The sequence below is a fragment of the Aphelocoma coerulescens genome, chromosome 1 (genome assembly GCF_041296385.1).
Source record: "Aphelocoma coerulescens isolate FSJ_1873_10779 chromosome 1, UR_Acoe_1.0, whole genome shotgun sequence".
NCBI lineage: Eukaryota > Metazoa > Chordata > Aves > Passeriformes > Corvidae > Aphelocoma > Aphelocoma coerulescens.
This window is the reverse complement of record NC_091013.1, coordinates 105423767-105436500: the sequence shown is the minus strand read 5'-3', so window position 1 is coordinate 105436500 and position 12734 is coordinate 105423767. Positions and strand designations below refer to the sequence as shown.

At 59.3% G+C, this 12734-nt stretch overlaps 1 protein-coding gene across 6 annotated transcripts in view; it reads right to left on the bottom strand.

Annotated features, from left to right (window-relative positions):
• Positions 1-1044: 1044 nt before the first annotated feature.
• Positions 1045-12734, bottom strand: part of ARAP1 (ArfGAP with RhoGAP domain, ankyrin repeat and PH domain 1) — a 31751-nt gene continuing 20061 nt past the window's right edge. For 2 of the 6 annotated variants that reach the window (XR_011152605.1, XR_011152604.1), the window contains exons 15-34: positions 11913-12047; positions 11515-11650; positions 10921-11023; positions 10638-10833; positions 10266-10311; positions 9893-10056; positions 9377-9589; positions 8374-8479; positions 8004-8151; positions 7717-7800; positions 7495-7563; positions 7215-7332; positions 6278-6391; positions 5725-5867; positions 5125-5157; positions 4170-4252; positions 3649-3699; positions 3202-3265; positions 1894-3008; positions 1045-1712 (exon numbers count right to left, since the gene is read on the bottom strand). Coding sequence is in view for 3 of the 6 variants with exons in the window: in XM_069023764.1 (XP_068879865.1) it covers positions 1914-1931; positions 2853-3008; positions 3202-3265; positions 3649-3699; positions 4170-4252; positions 5125-5157; positions 5725-5867; positions 6278-6391; positions 7215-7332; positions 7495-7563; positions 7717-7800; positions 8004-8151; positions 8374-8479; positions 9377-9589; positions 9893-10056; positions 10266-10311; positions 10638-10833; positions 10921-11023; positions 11515-11650; positions 11913-12047 (2180 nt within the window). In the remaining 3 variants the exon portion in view is untranslated. The remainder of the gene's footprint in view (positions 1713-1893; positions 3009-3201; positions 3266-3648; positions 3700-4169; positions 4253-5124; positions 5158-5724; positions 5868-6277; positions 6392-7214; positions 7333-7494; positions 7564-7716; positions 7801-8003; positions 8152-8373; positions 8480-9376; positions 9590-9892; positions 10057-10265; positions 10312-10637; positions 10834-10920; positions 11024-11514; positions 11651-11912; positions 12048-12734) is intronic. The other 4 variants (XM_069023764.1, XM_069023782.1, XM_069023774.1 and 1 more) reach the window with 4 other exon arrangements.

Below are 12734 nucleotides of genomic sequence, written 5' to 3'. Positions count from 1 at the left end.
GGTTCTTCCCCTCTCCCCAACACTTGGGTCCTCACCCTGCCACAACGAGAGGCCTGAGCCACACACTGGTGTAGTTGAGGCTTGTGGGGTGCTGTTTTAAGGGGGCAGTGGGGACACAGGTGCCTCCCCTCTGTCTCCCTCTTGGTGCCTCCTCCACACCTTCCAGCTCTACAGGTGACACTGCCAGCACTGTTGCCACCATCCCGCATGCCGGCAGTGCCTGCAGGTGATTGACAGCCCTCCTGCTCCCACACATGACTCACTAACAGCCCCTGTGGCGGCTCAGCCTGAGGAGGGGGCGGTGGGACACCCCCATCCAGGGCTGCCGCAGACAATTCAGCAGGGAGTGATGCTCCCAGCCCTGCAGTTACACCCAGCCCCCTGAATCCCTCCATCCCTGCATCCCTGAGGACCAGCATCCCTGCCTCCCATCACCCCTGCACCACCACATCTGCAGGGGTTAGTATCCCCATATCCGTGGAAACAAAGGAAAGCAGAGGCCCAGCTGCCTTCTGCCACTCAGGCTGAGCTCCAAGGGTGTTCCCTGCCACGATGGCTGTGAGGTAAAGCTCAGCGGGTTTCCATGGCAAGTTCCAAGGTCACAAGCACTGGCACGCAGCAGCAGAGCACAGCATCAGCCATGGGCTGTAGGGGGGGAGTCCCCATGGCTGCCATGATCCATGGAGACAACTCCCAACCTCTGGCTTTGAAATGCCCATTGTGCCTCACACTGCAGGGACCCAGGCCCTGAAACACACCTGCACACATGTTCCTTGGTAGTTCCCACCCAGTCCTGGTGATCCACAGTGGCAGGCCAGCACAGACCCCAACTCTAGCACTGGTACAGTGTCCTGGCTGCACTGGCAAGGCTCAGCAATGCCAGCAGAGGATTGTTGGACTGGGGTGCTACTGCTCTGTCCCCAAAAGGGCAGCTTTCTCCATGGTACCTATTCTCTGGCAACCACCCAGCAGGTGCATCCAGGACCATCTCTCTGCTCTTCCAGGACGCCAGCTCCCAGTGCTCCCTACCCAGTGTGGCTGGCAGAGACCTGAACACTCCCATTTTGTTTCTTAAGACCTTTAATATCATCAAGAGGTGGCAGTGGGACACAGGGGCTGCTCCTGCCATCTCCACCCTGATGGATGGAGGACAGAGACCAGGGGCACCCACTTTCCAGTTCTGGGTGAATACTCAAGCTCTTGTCATCCTGCCCTACCGGGCATGGAGAGGACCCTTCCCCAGGAGTGATGAGAGTATGATGATGCCAGTGTCTGGGGCCAGGTGTGCATCCCATGGGAAGGGCTGGTCCGGCATCCCACAGGAAGGGCAGCTCCCACCTGCCTTATCATTTTAGAGGAGAAAGACTTAAAAGCAGGGGATGGAAGAGGAAACGTAAAAGCCCTCAACTGCAGCTCCCAGCCAGGCTCTGCTTCTCCTCCTGGAGCTGGGAAAAGAAGCGGTGGCCAAAGGCAGCTGGGACACAGAGTCAGGGGACTGACACCCCGTGGGCTGTCTGGCAATGGCTCCCAAGCCCAGCTCTGCTGGGGTGGGGGTTGGCCTCACTGCCATTTCCCCTCCTGGCTGCCCTTGGTCCCCGCAGTGGAAGGTGAGAGGGCCCAGTGGAGGCTCCAGAGGCAGCAAGACCCCCTGGCAGGTGCCGGGGTGCAGGGCTGGTGCAGGACCCCGAGGGCTGCCCCACTTGGAAATGAACCTGTGGCACAAGTGGAGAGCAAAGTGTCAGTGAAAGGGACAGAGCAGGCACTTCCAACCCCTTTCCACCTTTGGGGACATGGCACATGTCCCCAAGCCAGGATGGCAATAGGACAGACAGAGCCATTGGCTCCCACTGCCACCAGATCAGGACAGGGGGTGCAGGCAGGGGGGAAACTCACTGGCATGTCAGTTCTCCAGTTCAGACGTTCCGCAGGAGCTGGGGACAAAGGGCAGACAGATCACCTTTCATCCTCAGCCTCCTCCTCCATGTCTGGGCATCACTGGCAGCATGGTACCCAGGGGGACACAGGGAAAACCCCCAGCAAGAGAAACCATGGTCCCCCCAGGGTCACTGCAGTCCCAGCACCCCTTCCCATGCTGGCCCCGTGGCAGGGGACACTCACCCACTGTCTCCTGGGAGCCCTGGTGTGCTGGTCCCCTGTACCAGACCACACAACCACATGCACACTGCGAAGCACAGCCCACAGCAAAGCCCCTGGAGGCTTTCCAGCTGCCCCCCGTTATAAACCTGAGCCTGTGCAGGGGTTCCAGGGCAGCAAAGATGCTGCTCTCTGCCCTTGGGGCATCCCTGGGCACCCATTGGGGGATGCCCAACCAATGCCACTGGAGTATTCCCCTGGCATGGCCCTGTCCCCCGGTTTATAACAGCAACGAAGGCCCAAGCAACTGGCTTGGAGGCGGTGGGATAGTCTCTGTCCCACTGCCAGCCCCGTGGCTGGGCAAGACTCCAGCACCAGCACCCGCACCCACATGGTTGGGGGACACCCGATGGGTGACAGCCCCCAGGCAGGACAGCTGTTGCAGACAGACAGACACCAGGATGGGGAGCTGATCTGTGACCAGGACAGAAAATCCACGCCTGTTAGAGGAAAAATCAGGAGCATGGCAGCAACCCCTCTTCTTGCATCACATGGTTTGGGACCCCCCTGAACACAGGAGACCCCGCCAGTCCCCAAAGGATCAGCCTGCGCCCCCAGATCCATCATTGGAGGTATGGAAGCAGGAATGGGAGCCAGGATATCCCCCACCCAGGTTTGGAGACCAGGACCCCCCATCATGTGATGCAGGGGGGATGCAGCCCCGCATGGAGGACCACCAGTGCTCCCAGATCACTCACAGTTAGGGGGTCAGTAGCAAAAGCAGCCACACTGTTCCTCATCTCACTCTCATTGCCCCGCAGCGGGATGAGGGAGATGTTACCCAACCTGGCATCCTGCTGCGGCCGTGCCGCCCGCATCTTGGGACGCTCCGAGGGCCACAGGGCACCCCCATTCTGCAGACAGAGGGGACAGTGATGGAGACCGGAGACTCACCCAACCCAGGACCTCTCTTTTGCTCTGGAGTGCTGGTGTTTAGGGATGCTTGGATACCCCAAAGGGTTTCTGCTGGCCAAGCATCCCTGTGGTACTGTCCCCCCCATGGGGTGCCCCACTTTTACGGGAGTGATCATCTGGCCCACTCCCTACCTGCACCTGGAGGAAGGTGGCGAACCACTCCCGCAGATCGGCCTGGGTGTCACAGCACAGGTACCTGTGGAAACAGTGTCAGCAGCCAGAGGAGGTAGTGGAGGCAAGTAGGGCGTCCCCTCTGCCCGCTCCGGGGACACCCGCCTGCTTCAGAGACCTCAGCGGCTGCTATGCATGAGACCCCAGGGGACTGAAGGGGACAGCCACAGGCCCCAGGGGGAACCTGTATGGGGCCATGGGTGCTCAGCCCGGCTGTCCCCACACATATAATGTCCCTGCCAGTGTCAGGAGGGCAAGTGGATGATCTTCAAGGTCACTTCCCATCCAAACCATTTCAAGATTTCTATGATTCCCCATCTCCCCCCGCCATGGCAAAGGCTCCAGAGAGCTGCCACATGTCCATCTGTCCCAGGGATAAGTTTAGTATCCCGTGTCGCCTTCCCTCACCATTGCTGCTTCTCGTGCTTCTCGTTTTCGTAGAATACTGTAAAGCCCCAGCTGGAAGAGGACAGTGAAAACATGAATCCCAACAGCCCATGCTGCTGTCCTCTGCTAGCCAAGCACCCTAGCAAACCTCTCTCATCCCTGCCAACCCCCATCCCTGCAAACGCCCCACTGTCCCCGCAACTGCCCCTGCAACTGCCCCCTCTAGCCCCACAAACCCTCCCCCCAGTTCTGCAAATCCCCCCAGCCCCACAAACACCCCCGGGGACAGTGCCAGAAACAGGGCTGGGGAGAAAGACACGGCAGGGACAGCACCGAGTACAGGGCTGTGGACAGTGCCAGGGACAGCCCAGTCCCTGCTGGTTGGACCAGGCCGCAGCAGCGTCCTACAGAGCTGCTCTGACACCTGGTGGCAGGAGGCCTGGCCAGCAGGGGTCGGGTCCGGCAGCCAAAACTGTCCCTGTCCTTGTCCCTGACCCCATCTCCACTGCTATCCTCATCCTTCGGCTCCACAGGCTGCTCACCACGTCGGGGGTCGAAGTTTCTTTTTAACGCCCAGGTAGACCTTCAGGTTTCGGACAGGCCACTCCTTCTCTGGCTTGTGACTCTGGGAAAACAGGGAACCGGCACTGGGTTGGTGGCTACTAGACCTGTCCCCACCCACCACGGTCCCCCCACCAGTGCTGGGATAGGGTCCACCCCCCAGCAGGGTGGAAAAGCTGTAGTGATGTGGTGACAGGCAGGAGGGTGAAGCCCAGCATGCCCAGCATGGAGCTGAGCATGTGTCTGTCACCCATGGCAAGGGCCACAGGTAGCAGGAAAGGGACAGGTGGCCTGTCCCCCCTAGACAGTGCCAGTTGCCTTCAGAGCTGGGACCAACACTGGCACATTATGACAGAGTCTCGAGAACTTGGAACTAGACATCCCCCATGGGGATCCCACCTCATACCCCTCCTCAGTATCATGGCCACAGACATGGCAGTGATGGACTCAGACCCACTCTGCCCAGAGCACATTCCAAAATGTCCCACTGCCATCATGGCACAGCATGAGGACCCTTCCAGTGCTGGCTGTGCCTTGCCATGACCCAAAAGCAGGTGCCACACTGGACACTGCCTCCATCCATGTTCACATGCAAGCAATGTTGACTTACAAGAGCCCGATCCAATGCCCGCGGGATGGGGAAGCAGCTCAGCCCATCCCCATCCTCTATGGTCCCTTCCCCAGACCCAGCTCTGGCTGCCTGGAGTGAAAGACAGCAGGACCCCCAAGCCAGAGGGGCCAAATAATGCTGGGGGCTAATGGGGAGAGATGGTAGCACCAGGGACAGTTCTGGTGACTGGCACATGTGTGCTGCAGGATTGGATTTGGGACTGACCCTGGACTGGATCTGAGGTCAACCCTGGGCAGACTTGTAAGGGCAGAGGGCATGGGAGCCCCTGCACCCCAGCTAAGCCCCCTGTTCCCCTCCCTACTCACGCTCTCCAAGGGGGGGCTCCGCTGCCTCAGGCTCTGTTCAACAGAGGAGAGGGGTTAAAGCAGAGGTGGGGCACCCTCCCTGCAGCCTCCCTGTGCCCAAGGGCAGGGCAGAGGGATGGAGTGGTGATGTGCCAGGGTGCATTGTCAGATCAGGGTGAGCAGGAACTGGGGGGCAGGGAGTGGCTGTCCCTGCAGAGCCAGTATGCCAGCATGTCCCCCCTCAGCCCTGCCACTGACCAGGAGCTCTGGGATCTGCTCCAGGTCTGGGTGACAGCACTTCTGGGGCGAGCTCCGGAACTGCTCACATTGCTCATGGCTGCCAGCACTGCCTGTGCCATGGCAACCCCATTGCTGCCTGCACTGCCTGAGCAATGCCAGCCCACATGGGTCCAGGGTCATCAGGGAATCCCCACAGAGCCACAGTGTGGCAGGGCAGGACAGGGCAGGGCAGGGCAGGGCAGGGCAGGGCAGGGCAGGGCAGGGCAGGGCAGGGCCGGTCAAGGAAGGGCAGGGCAGGGAAGGGCCAAGGAAGGGCAGGGCAGGGAAGGGCCAAGGAAGGCCAGGGGAAGGGGAAGGGCAAGGGTGGGAGGCAGGGCTCACCCGCACTTCCTTGTATAGGCGCAGCCAGGAGTGGTTGAGGATGAAGTAGCGATCGTGGAAGCCAGTGCTCAGCCCAAGCCCCAGCAGGTTCCTCTCCTCCCGGAATTTCATCATGCCATGCTTGCAGTCACCCACTCTGCTGGCTAGAGGCACATGCCTGAGTGGCTCCGGCCCCCTAGGGGCCAGTCAGGCCCCCCAAGGAGGGCGCAGCCAGACCCTTGCCCCCATCATGGCAGCCCTCCAGCTGCTGCGGAGCCCTGGCACTGCCCCTCAACTCCCAGGCCAGGCAGGACAGGCAGGACCAGCTTCCCCACTGCACCAGGCACAGCATTTGGCCATGACACCATATCAGGGGGCTCAAAGTCACATGCTAACTGAGCTGTCTCCTACTTGCATGGATCCCATCCCAGACTATCCCATCCTCTTCCCCATTCCCATCCCCTTCTCCATCCCCTCCCCTCCACTCCACATCCCCATCCATGTCCCATCCCATCCCACCCCACCCCATCCCCTTCCTTCTCTCCCTGCCCAGACCATGGTCCCTGCCTCTCACCAAGGTAGATGAGCATATTCTCCATGGACATCTGCTTCTTCACCACCAGGTAACTCTCTGTCCCCAGGCAGTGCAGGATGGGCAGAACTTTCTCCGAGTAATGCAAGGGCCGCTCTGTCAGTCAGGGCACAGGCAGGTCTCAGGCAGTGTCCCCTGGGCCAGCTCCCATCCAGAGAGTGTCACACTTGTGTCCTGAGGGTCTGCCACGGTCTTGCCACTAAACTATGTCCCCAAGTGCCACATCTAGATGTCTTGTCAATCCCTTCAGGGACAGTGACTCCACCACTGCCCTGGGCAGCCTGTGCCAGGGCCGGACAACTCTTTCATTGAAGGAATTTTCTCAAATATCCAACCTAAACCTCCCCTGGCATAACTTGAGGCCATTTCCTCTTGTCCTCTCATTTGTCACCTAGAAGAGACTGACCCCTACCCACTGGCAGCAGGAGCTCAAGGCACCAGCAGGCAGGACCAGGGTCTCATCCTGCTCCTGTTGATCTCTCCCTTGCTGCCGCCTACAGGCAACTTAGGGCTGCTCCCTTTGGTGGCTGGAGAACCTGGACACCTCTCCCCATCAAACTTCAAAGGCACTTGAACTCCAAAAGATACAGACAGACATCCTGACCCAAACTCCAGCACATCTGCAGTACTCGGCCATGTGCAAACTGGATGTGGTGAGCAGCTGTGCTCAATCCCAGATTGCTCCATGGTGCAATCACAAGGGGAGATTTTTCATACCCATCCGTATATCCATTCCCATCTCCATCTGCATCTCCATCCCCATACCTGCATCACCCTGTCCATCACTTTTTCCATCCTCATCCCCACTTCATTCCCATTTCTAACTTCATCCCCATCTGCATCCCCATCTCCATCCCTAACATCATCCCCATCTCCATCTCTCTCCCCCTCATCACCACCCTCATGCCCCTGCACCAACCTGCCTCTTCCCTCTCATTCACTTCGAAGCAGCTCCAGTAGTCCTTCTCCTTCATAACAATTTTCCGCCGGTCCAGGATCTCGAAGGTGAGCTCCTCAGCTGTCATCGTGGCTGGGATCTGAGAGGCAGGGGGCAAGTCTCCATCAGTCAGTGCCTAGGGCCCTTCCATCCTCACACCACAGAGGTGCCAGCTCAGCGTGAGTCCCCATGCCACTACAGAGGCTTGGACATACAACAAGGGGACCCCTGTCCCCTCTTCCCCCTCTGCCCAACTGCTCACCTTGACATGCTGCTCTGTCTCTGTCTTCTTCTCCTCCAGGTAGACAGTGCAGATGAAGTCCCCAGCTTGCTGGAGGGCAACAGTAAAGTGCTTCGACCCACTGCTTCCCATGTGTGGGCGAAATCCCCCCCACCAGTGTGGACATCCCCTGCCCAGGGCATGTCCAGGAGATGCTAGACACTGGGGGCCCCAGGAGAAGAGGTCCGCCTGTCCAGAACCCACCTGTGTTCCACTGGATGATGCTTCCCGCATCTTCATGATGGCTGTGATTTCATCCTGCTGCTTCTTCATCTCTTGGTCATTGACCTGCCAGGGAAGAGAAGCCATCAGGGCTGACCAGACCATCATGGCTCCAGGCTTCAGGTTTCCAGGGTTTGAAAAGGTATGGTCCTCTCTCCCCTTGTCTCCAAAGCAAGACGTCTGCAGACAGAGCAGACCCGACTTCCTCCTCCTTCCACCTCTGCATTCCCTGTGAATGTCCACACGCTGCGACCCAGGGGTGAACCTACATTAAAGATCTCCACATAGTGGCTGATGAGGTCCTCCACCACACGTCCTGCCTTGTAGTCCTTCCCATCCATCTGGAAGAGTGTGGGCCCAAAGACAATGGCCAGGTTGTGTGTGTTCATCTGGTTCTCCCCAGAGAAGCACTGGACCCTGTGGGGAACTCTGTTAAAATTCCTGCCCCACAGTCCCCCTGGGATCCCTCCCTTCAACCCCCATGCAGGACACGATGCTTGGCATCAGGCACAGCTTGACCCCAAACTCCTCTCCTTTCCTTGCTGGGGACATGAGCCAAAGGATGAGGGCTTCCCCACATCCCAGAGCCCCCCAGAACCCCACAGTGGAGAGGTCAGTGCCCAGCGGGTGGATGCATACCGGAAGAGGTGATTGATGAGTGCCTTCAGTGTGGCCCGGTTCACTGGTGGGAGGGCAGCCAGGAGCTGCCGGTACTTGCCAACCTTTGCCTCCTCATCCTCCAGCACTGCCAGAGGGAGAGAAAGAACATGGAGGAGTACAAAGTGGAGATTAAGGCTCAGGGCCACACCAGCCCCTCTGCACACTCCGCTTCCCCTCTCCTGTCCCACTGTGGGGATAGAGCATCCCAAATCCATGAGGCCAGAGAGCATCCTAGGTCTGCAGAGCTGGAGCATGCCAGGGCTGAAGCACCACAGAATCATGGGACCAGGGTAACCCAGCTCCATGGGACTGGAACATCCTAGCTCAATGGGAAAAGAGCATCTCAGCTCCATGGGGCTGGAACCTGCCAGTTCCAAGGTGCCAGAGCATCCTAGGGATGGAGAATCCCAGGTCCATGGGGCAAGAGCACACCTGCTTTATGGGGCTGGAGCATCCCAGACCTGTGAGGCCAGGGCACCCCAGCTCCATGAAGCCACAGCACCCCAGCTCTGCAGGGCTAGATCTCCCCAGATTCATGGGAACAGAGTATCTCAGCATAATGGGACTGAAGCATCCCAGCATCTTGGGGCCAGAGCATCCCAGCTCCACAGGGCTGGAGCATCACAAGGCTGGAGTATCCCAGCTCTCTGAAGCCAGAGCATCCCAGCTCCATGGGGCTGTAGCCTGTGTCTGTTGGGTGTTCTGCTGGGTACATCCACCCCCAGTGACCAGATCCAGAAGGGAAGGGCAGGGGGATCTAGCTGTCTCCCCTGGCTCAGCCCTACCCTTGCCAGAGCACAAGTCTGCACAGGGGCAGCATGAACACACTCCACTCTCCACCCACCACTTGAGACCCCAGCACAGGCGAACATGTGGAGCCCAGATATGTTTCTACAACCCACAAAGCGGACAAATAGGCTGCACAGAACTGGGTAGCCCATGCCCCTCCTCCTGCCATCTCCAAGCAGCCCCCAGAGCTCACCTGTGGCCCACAGCCAGTCCGGGGCCCACCGCCGAGTGAACAGCCCATCCCCAAGGTCACGGAAGAAGCGTTTGAGGGTGTTGGCCACATCGTCCACCTGGTGCTCGCCCTCTTTCAGGCGGACGCGGCGCGCATCCCGCTGCAGCACCTCCAGAAGGCTGGTGGTCTTGGAGTTCTGCCCGCTCTTGCGGTAGATTCCCTCAGACGTCAGCCCTGTGATGGAGCCAGTGGGGATGAGACCCCTTCTGCAGGAGACAGACCCCACTCCTGGCCCACCAGCTCCCCATCAAACACTGCAAGGTGCCACAGAGTATACCATCCCACAGGTGTTCCTGTGACTGGAGCCAAAGCCCTCCTGCAGATGGAGCCCTCCCACAGAGCCGGAGCAGATGTTCAGGGAGGGAGGGAAACATGTACCACAAGCACATGGGGTTCTCAGCCTGCCACGCCATACCAGTGGGGTGACCCAAATGCCACGCTCTGGTCCCCACCAGCATCCCAGGACTTGACCCATACCGCACTGGGTGATGTAGTCAATGCAGCGGTCCACTAGCAGTGGGACGTCCGACTCTGTCAGCTGCTGCTCCGACAAGGTGTCTCCCGAGCTGCCTGCAGCCTTCTGGATGGCGTGGACCCAGCCCAGGAAATCTAGTTTCCGCTCCCCTTGGATGTACAGTGTCCTGCCAGTATGCCTGGGCTCAGCAGGGGGCTAGGTGTTCCCCCACACCCCACTGCATGTCTGCAACCCCCAGGAAGGCTGGCCCTGGGGGCCTGCAGGTGATCCCAACTGAATTTTGGGGGTCTAGAGCCATGACAAGGAGGGCAAAGACACTCCAGAACAAGGAGGGGTTTTTGGCTGGAGGGGCCTCCCTCTCCCCCACCCTCTTACCTCCGCCTCTCCACCAGCACGAGAACCTCATGGTCCCCTTGGATGGCTGGAAAGGAAGGCAGGGAGCCCATTACCTATGGGAATATGGGGTGCCCCAGCTCCACTAGACCCACATGCTGTGGGAGGCTCTGTCAACAGGTTCAGCTCCAGTCCAAATGGGACAAGCAGGGATGGGGAAGAGGATGGAGAGGGGGAAGAGGATGAAGAGGAAAAAGAGCAGCTGCATTTCCTCTCATTCAAGGAACACTGAGCTCCATAGGAGCAATACCCACCAGACTCCCACCAAAAGCTAGGTGCATCCTAGAGCAGGATTTGGGGGACACACCCTCCCTCCCAGCCAGGGGGTCCTGCCAGCAGGGCAGGGGCGCTCACAGAGCTCCTGCAGCTTGCGCAGCTGGAGAGGCTCCTGCCGACGGCCATCCTCAGAGCAGACATGGAGCATGGAGCCGACCAGGGCAAACCAGCCCTCCTGGGCACGCTCCAGGGTGAGACCCCCCTTGTAATGCAGTCGGCCAAGCCGCTCAAAGTCCAGTGCCAGCAGCTCCTCAGCGCGGGGGTGGACAAATGACTGAGCCAGGGAGGAGAGGAATCCATCAGCACCACTGCATCCAGTTGCCACCAGCACCCAGGACCACCCCAGGCCCCTGCATCCCACCTTGGCAATAGACTTGAGCCATTCTCGAGCAGAGTCAGGGCTCTCCACCCCAAAGAGATAGAGTCGATCTGCCTCGGTGTACACCTCAAACGTGCTCTCGATCCTTCAGGAGGGAGGAAAAGGGGAGCCTGGGTGCCCACAGGGGTGGGATAGAGCTGGGTGGGTGGTAGGGGTGTTCCAGGGGTGGAAGCATCCTGCTGCATGGCGGCTGATGGCTCTGACAATGGCTGATCTAATGTGGGATCCCCCCACCATGGCCGTGGGCACTCCAGCATCCCAGTACTGCCAGACACATTCCAGCAGGGGATACAGGGACTGCACAGGGGCCACAAAATGGTTACAAAGGAGTTGGACCAGGGTTCCAGAGGGACTACAAAGCAGCTGCAACGAGGTCGCAAAGGTCTTACAAAAGGGTTGGAAAGATGCTCCAAAGGGGCTCCAAATTATTTATACAGAATCCTTGCAAAGCCACTGGTTCAGGGGCCATTGGTGGGATTGGGGACTACAGTCCCCTCCTGCCACCCCTTGTGGGTGCCACTGAAGCCGTGCCAGGCCCTGCAGGAGCAGAGGTGCTCCAGGGGAGTGCAGCCTTACCCATGGGCATGGAGTGGGTTGTTCACCAGGCACACGATTTCCTCCACCCTGATCTCACCATTGGGCACAGCGTTGCGGTCGTTCTCATAGTAGCTGAGCACACCATCCTGCAGCGTGCACCACCGCCGGCTGAACTCTGCATGGCACAGGAGAGCACTGAGCAGCCCCTCTGAGCTCTGGCCCACCCCACAGCACCCACCAAACCAGCCTGAGCACTCCAGCAGCACCCACTGGGTGCCCATCTGATGTGACCCCCCCACCAAACCAGGCCACCAGGTGATGCTGTACTTCCCCACCCCTTCTTTCTGCCTGAGAGAACAGGGGAGGGTGCAATTTCCCCTCTTGGGGGAATTTCTCTGAATCTCCCAGCTCCCTTTTCCCTTGTCTCACACATGTACCTTCCAGGCCCTTCCGCTCACTGATGGGCTTAGCCATGGAGGGGGTCTTGTAGAGGAAGCCATTGTGGGTAATGGAGGGCAGGTGCACAGAGTAGGGCTTCTCCTCACTGCCCACCATCTCCAGGCGTGGCGGCTCTGCAAGCAGGGAGACCAGTCTGTCATGGGGGGCTGCCCTCCTCCCCCAGCCCCACGAGGCAGCTGGGTTTCCCCCATTTCAGCACAAGGAGCATCCCACAGGCTGCACCCTGAGCTCCCACCACAGCACAGGTGGGGTGCAAGGAGCAGTGCTGGTCCCCAAATCCAGGGCTGCGTGGGAGTCATCCCACAACCTGAGTCCTCTCCGAAACCCCTCCCTAAGCACTGAGCTGGGACAGGATGGGAACAATGTGGGGAGGTGGGGACCAAGCTCCCCCACCACTGAGGTCCTCCCAGGCTGTCCCAGGTCCCTGCTGCTCTGCAGGAGGTTCAGGGCAGAGCATCACAGTCCTGCAGCTGAAATAACAGCACAGGGCTCTGTCACAGCCTCCTGATCTGATCACAGTCATGTCCCCTGCCTCAGTTTCCCTACCTTGCCAGCAAGAGGCAATCCCCACTCCCTCTGGGATCAAGCTGAGATAGGATGCAGGGACACTCCTAAATCACACCCAGATCAGAGTGTAGGGTGCCTGGAGCTCTACAGATGGGGAATCCAGGATGAGGCAGATTCCTGCTCCCTCAGTTCAGCCCTGCTTCATGCAGTGCTGGGTTCATGCACCCTAGCAATCCCAGGACACTGGAGATTGCGGGCACCAGCAGTATGAGCCCAAGCTTTGGATTTCTCTG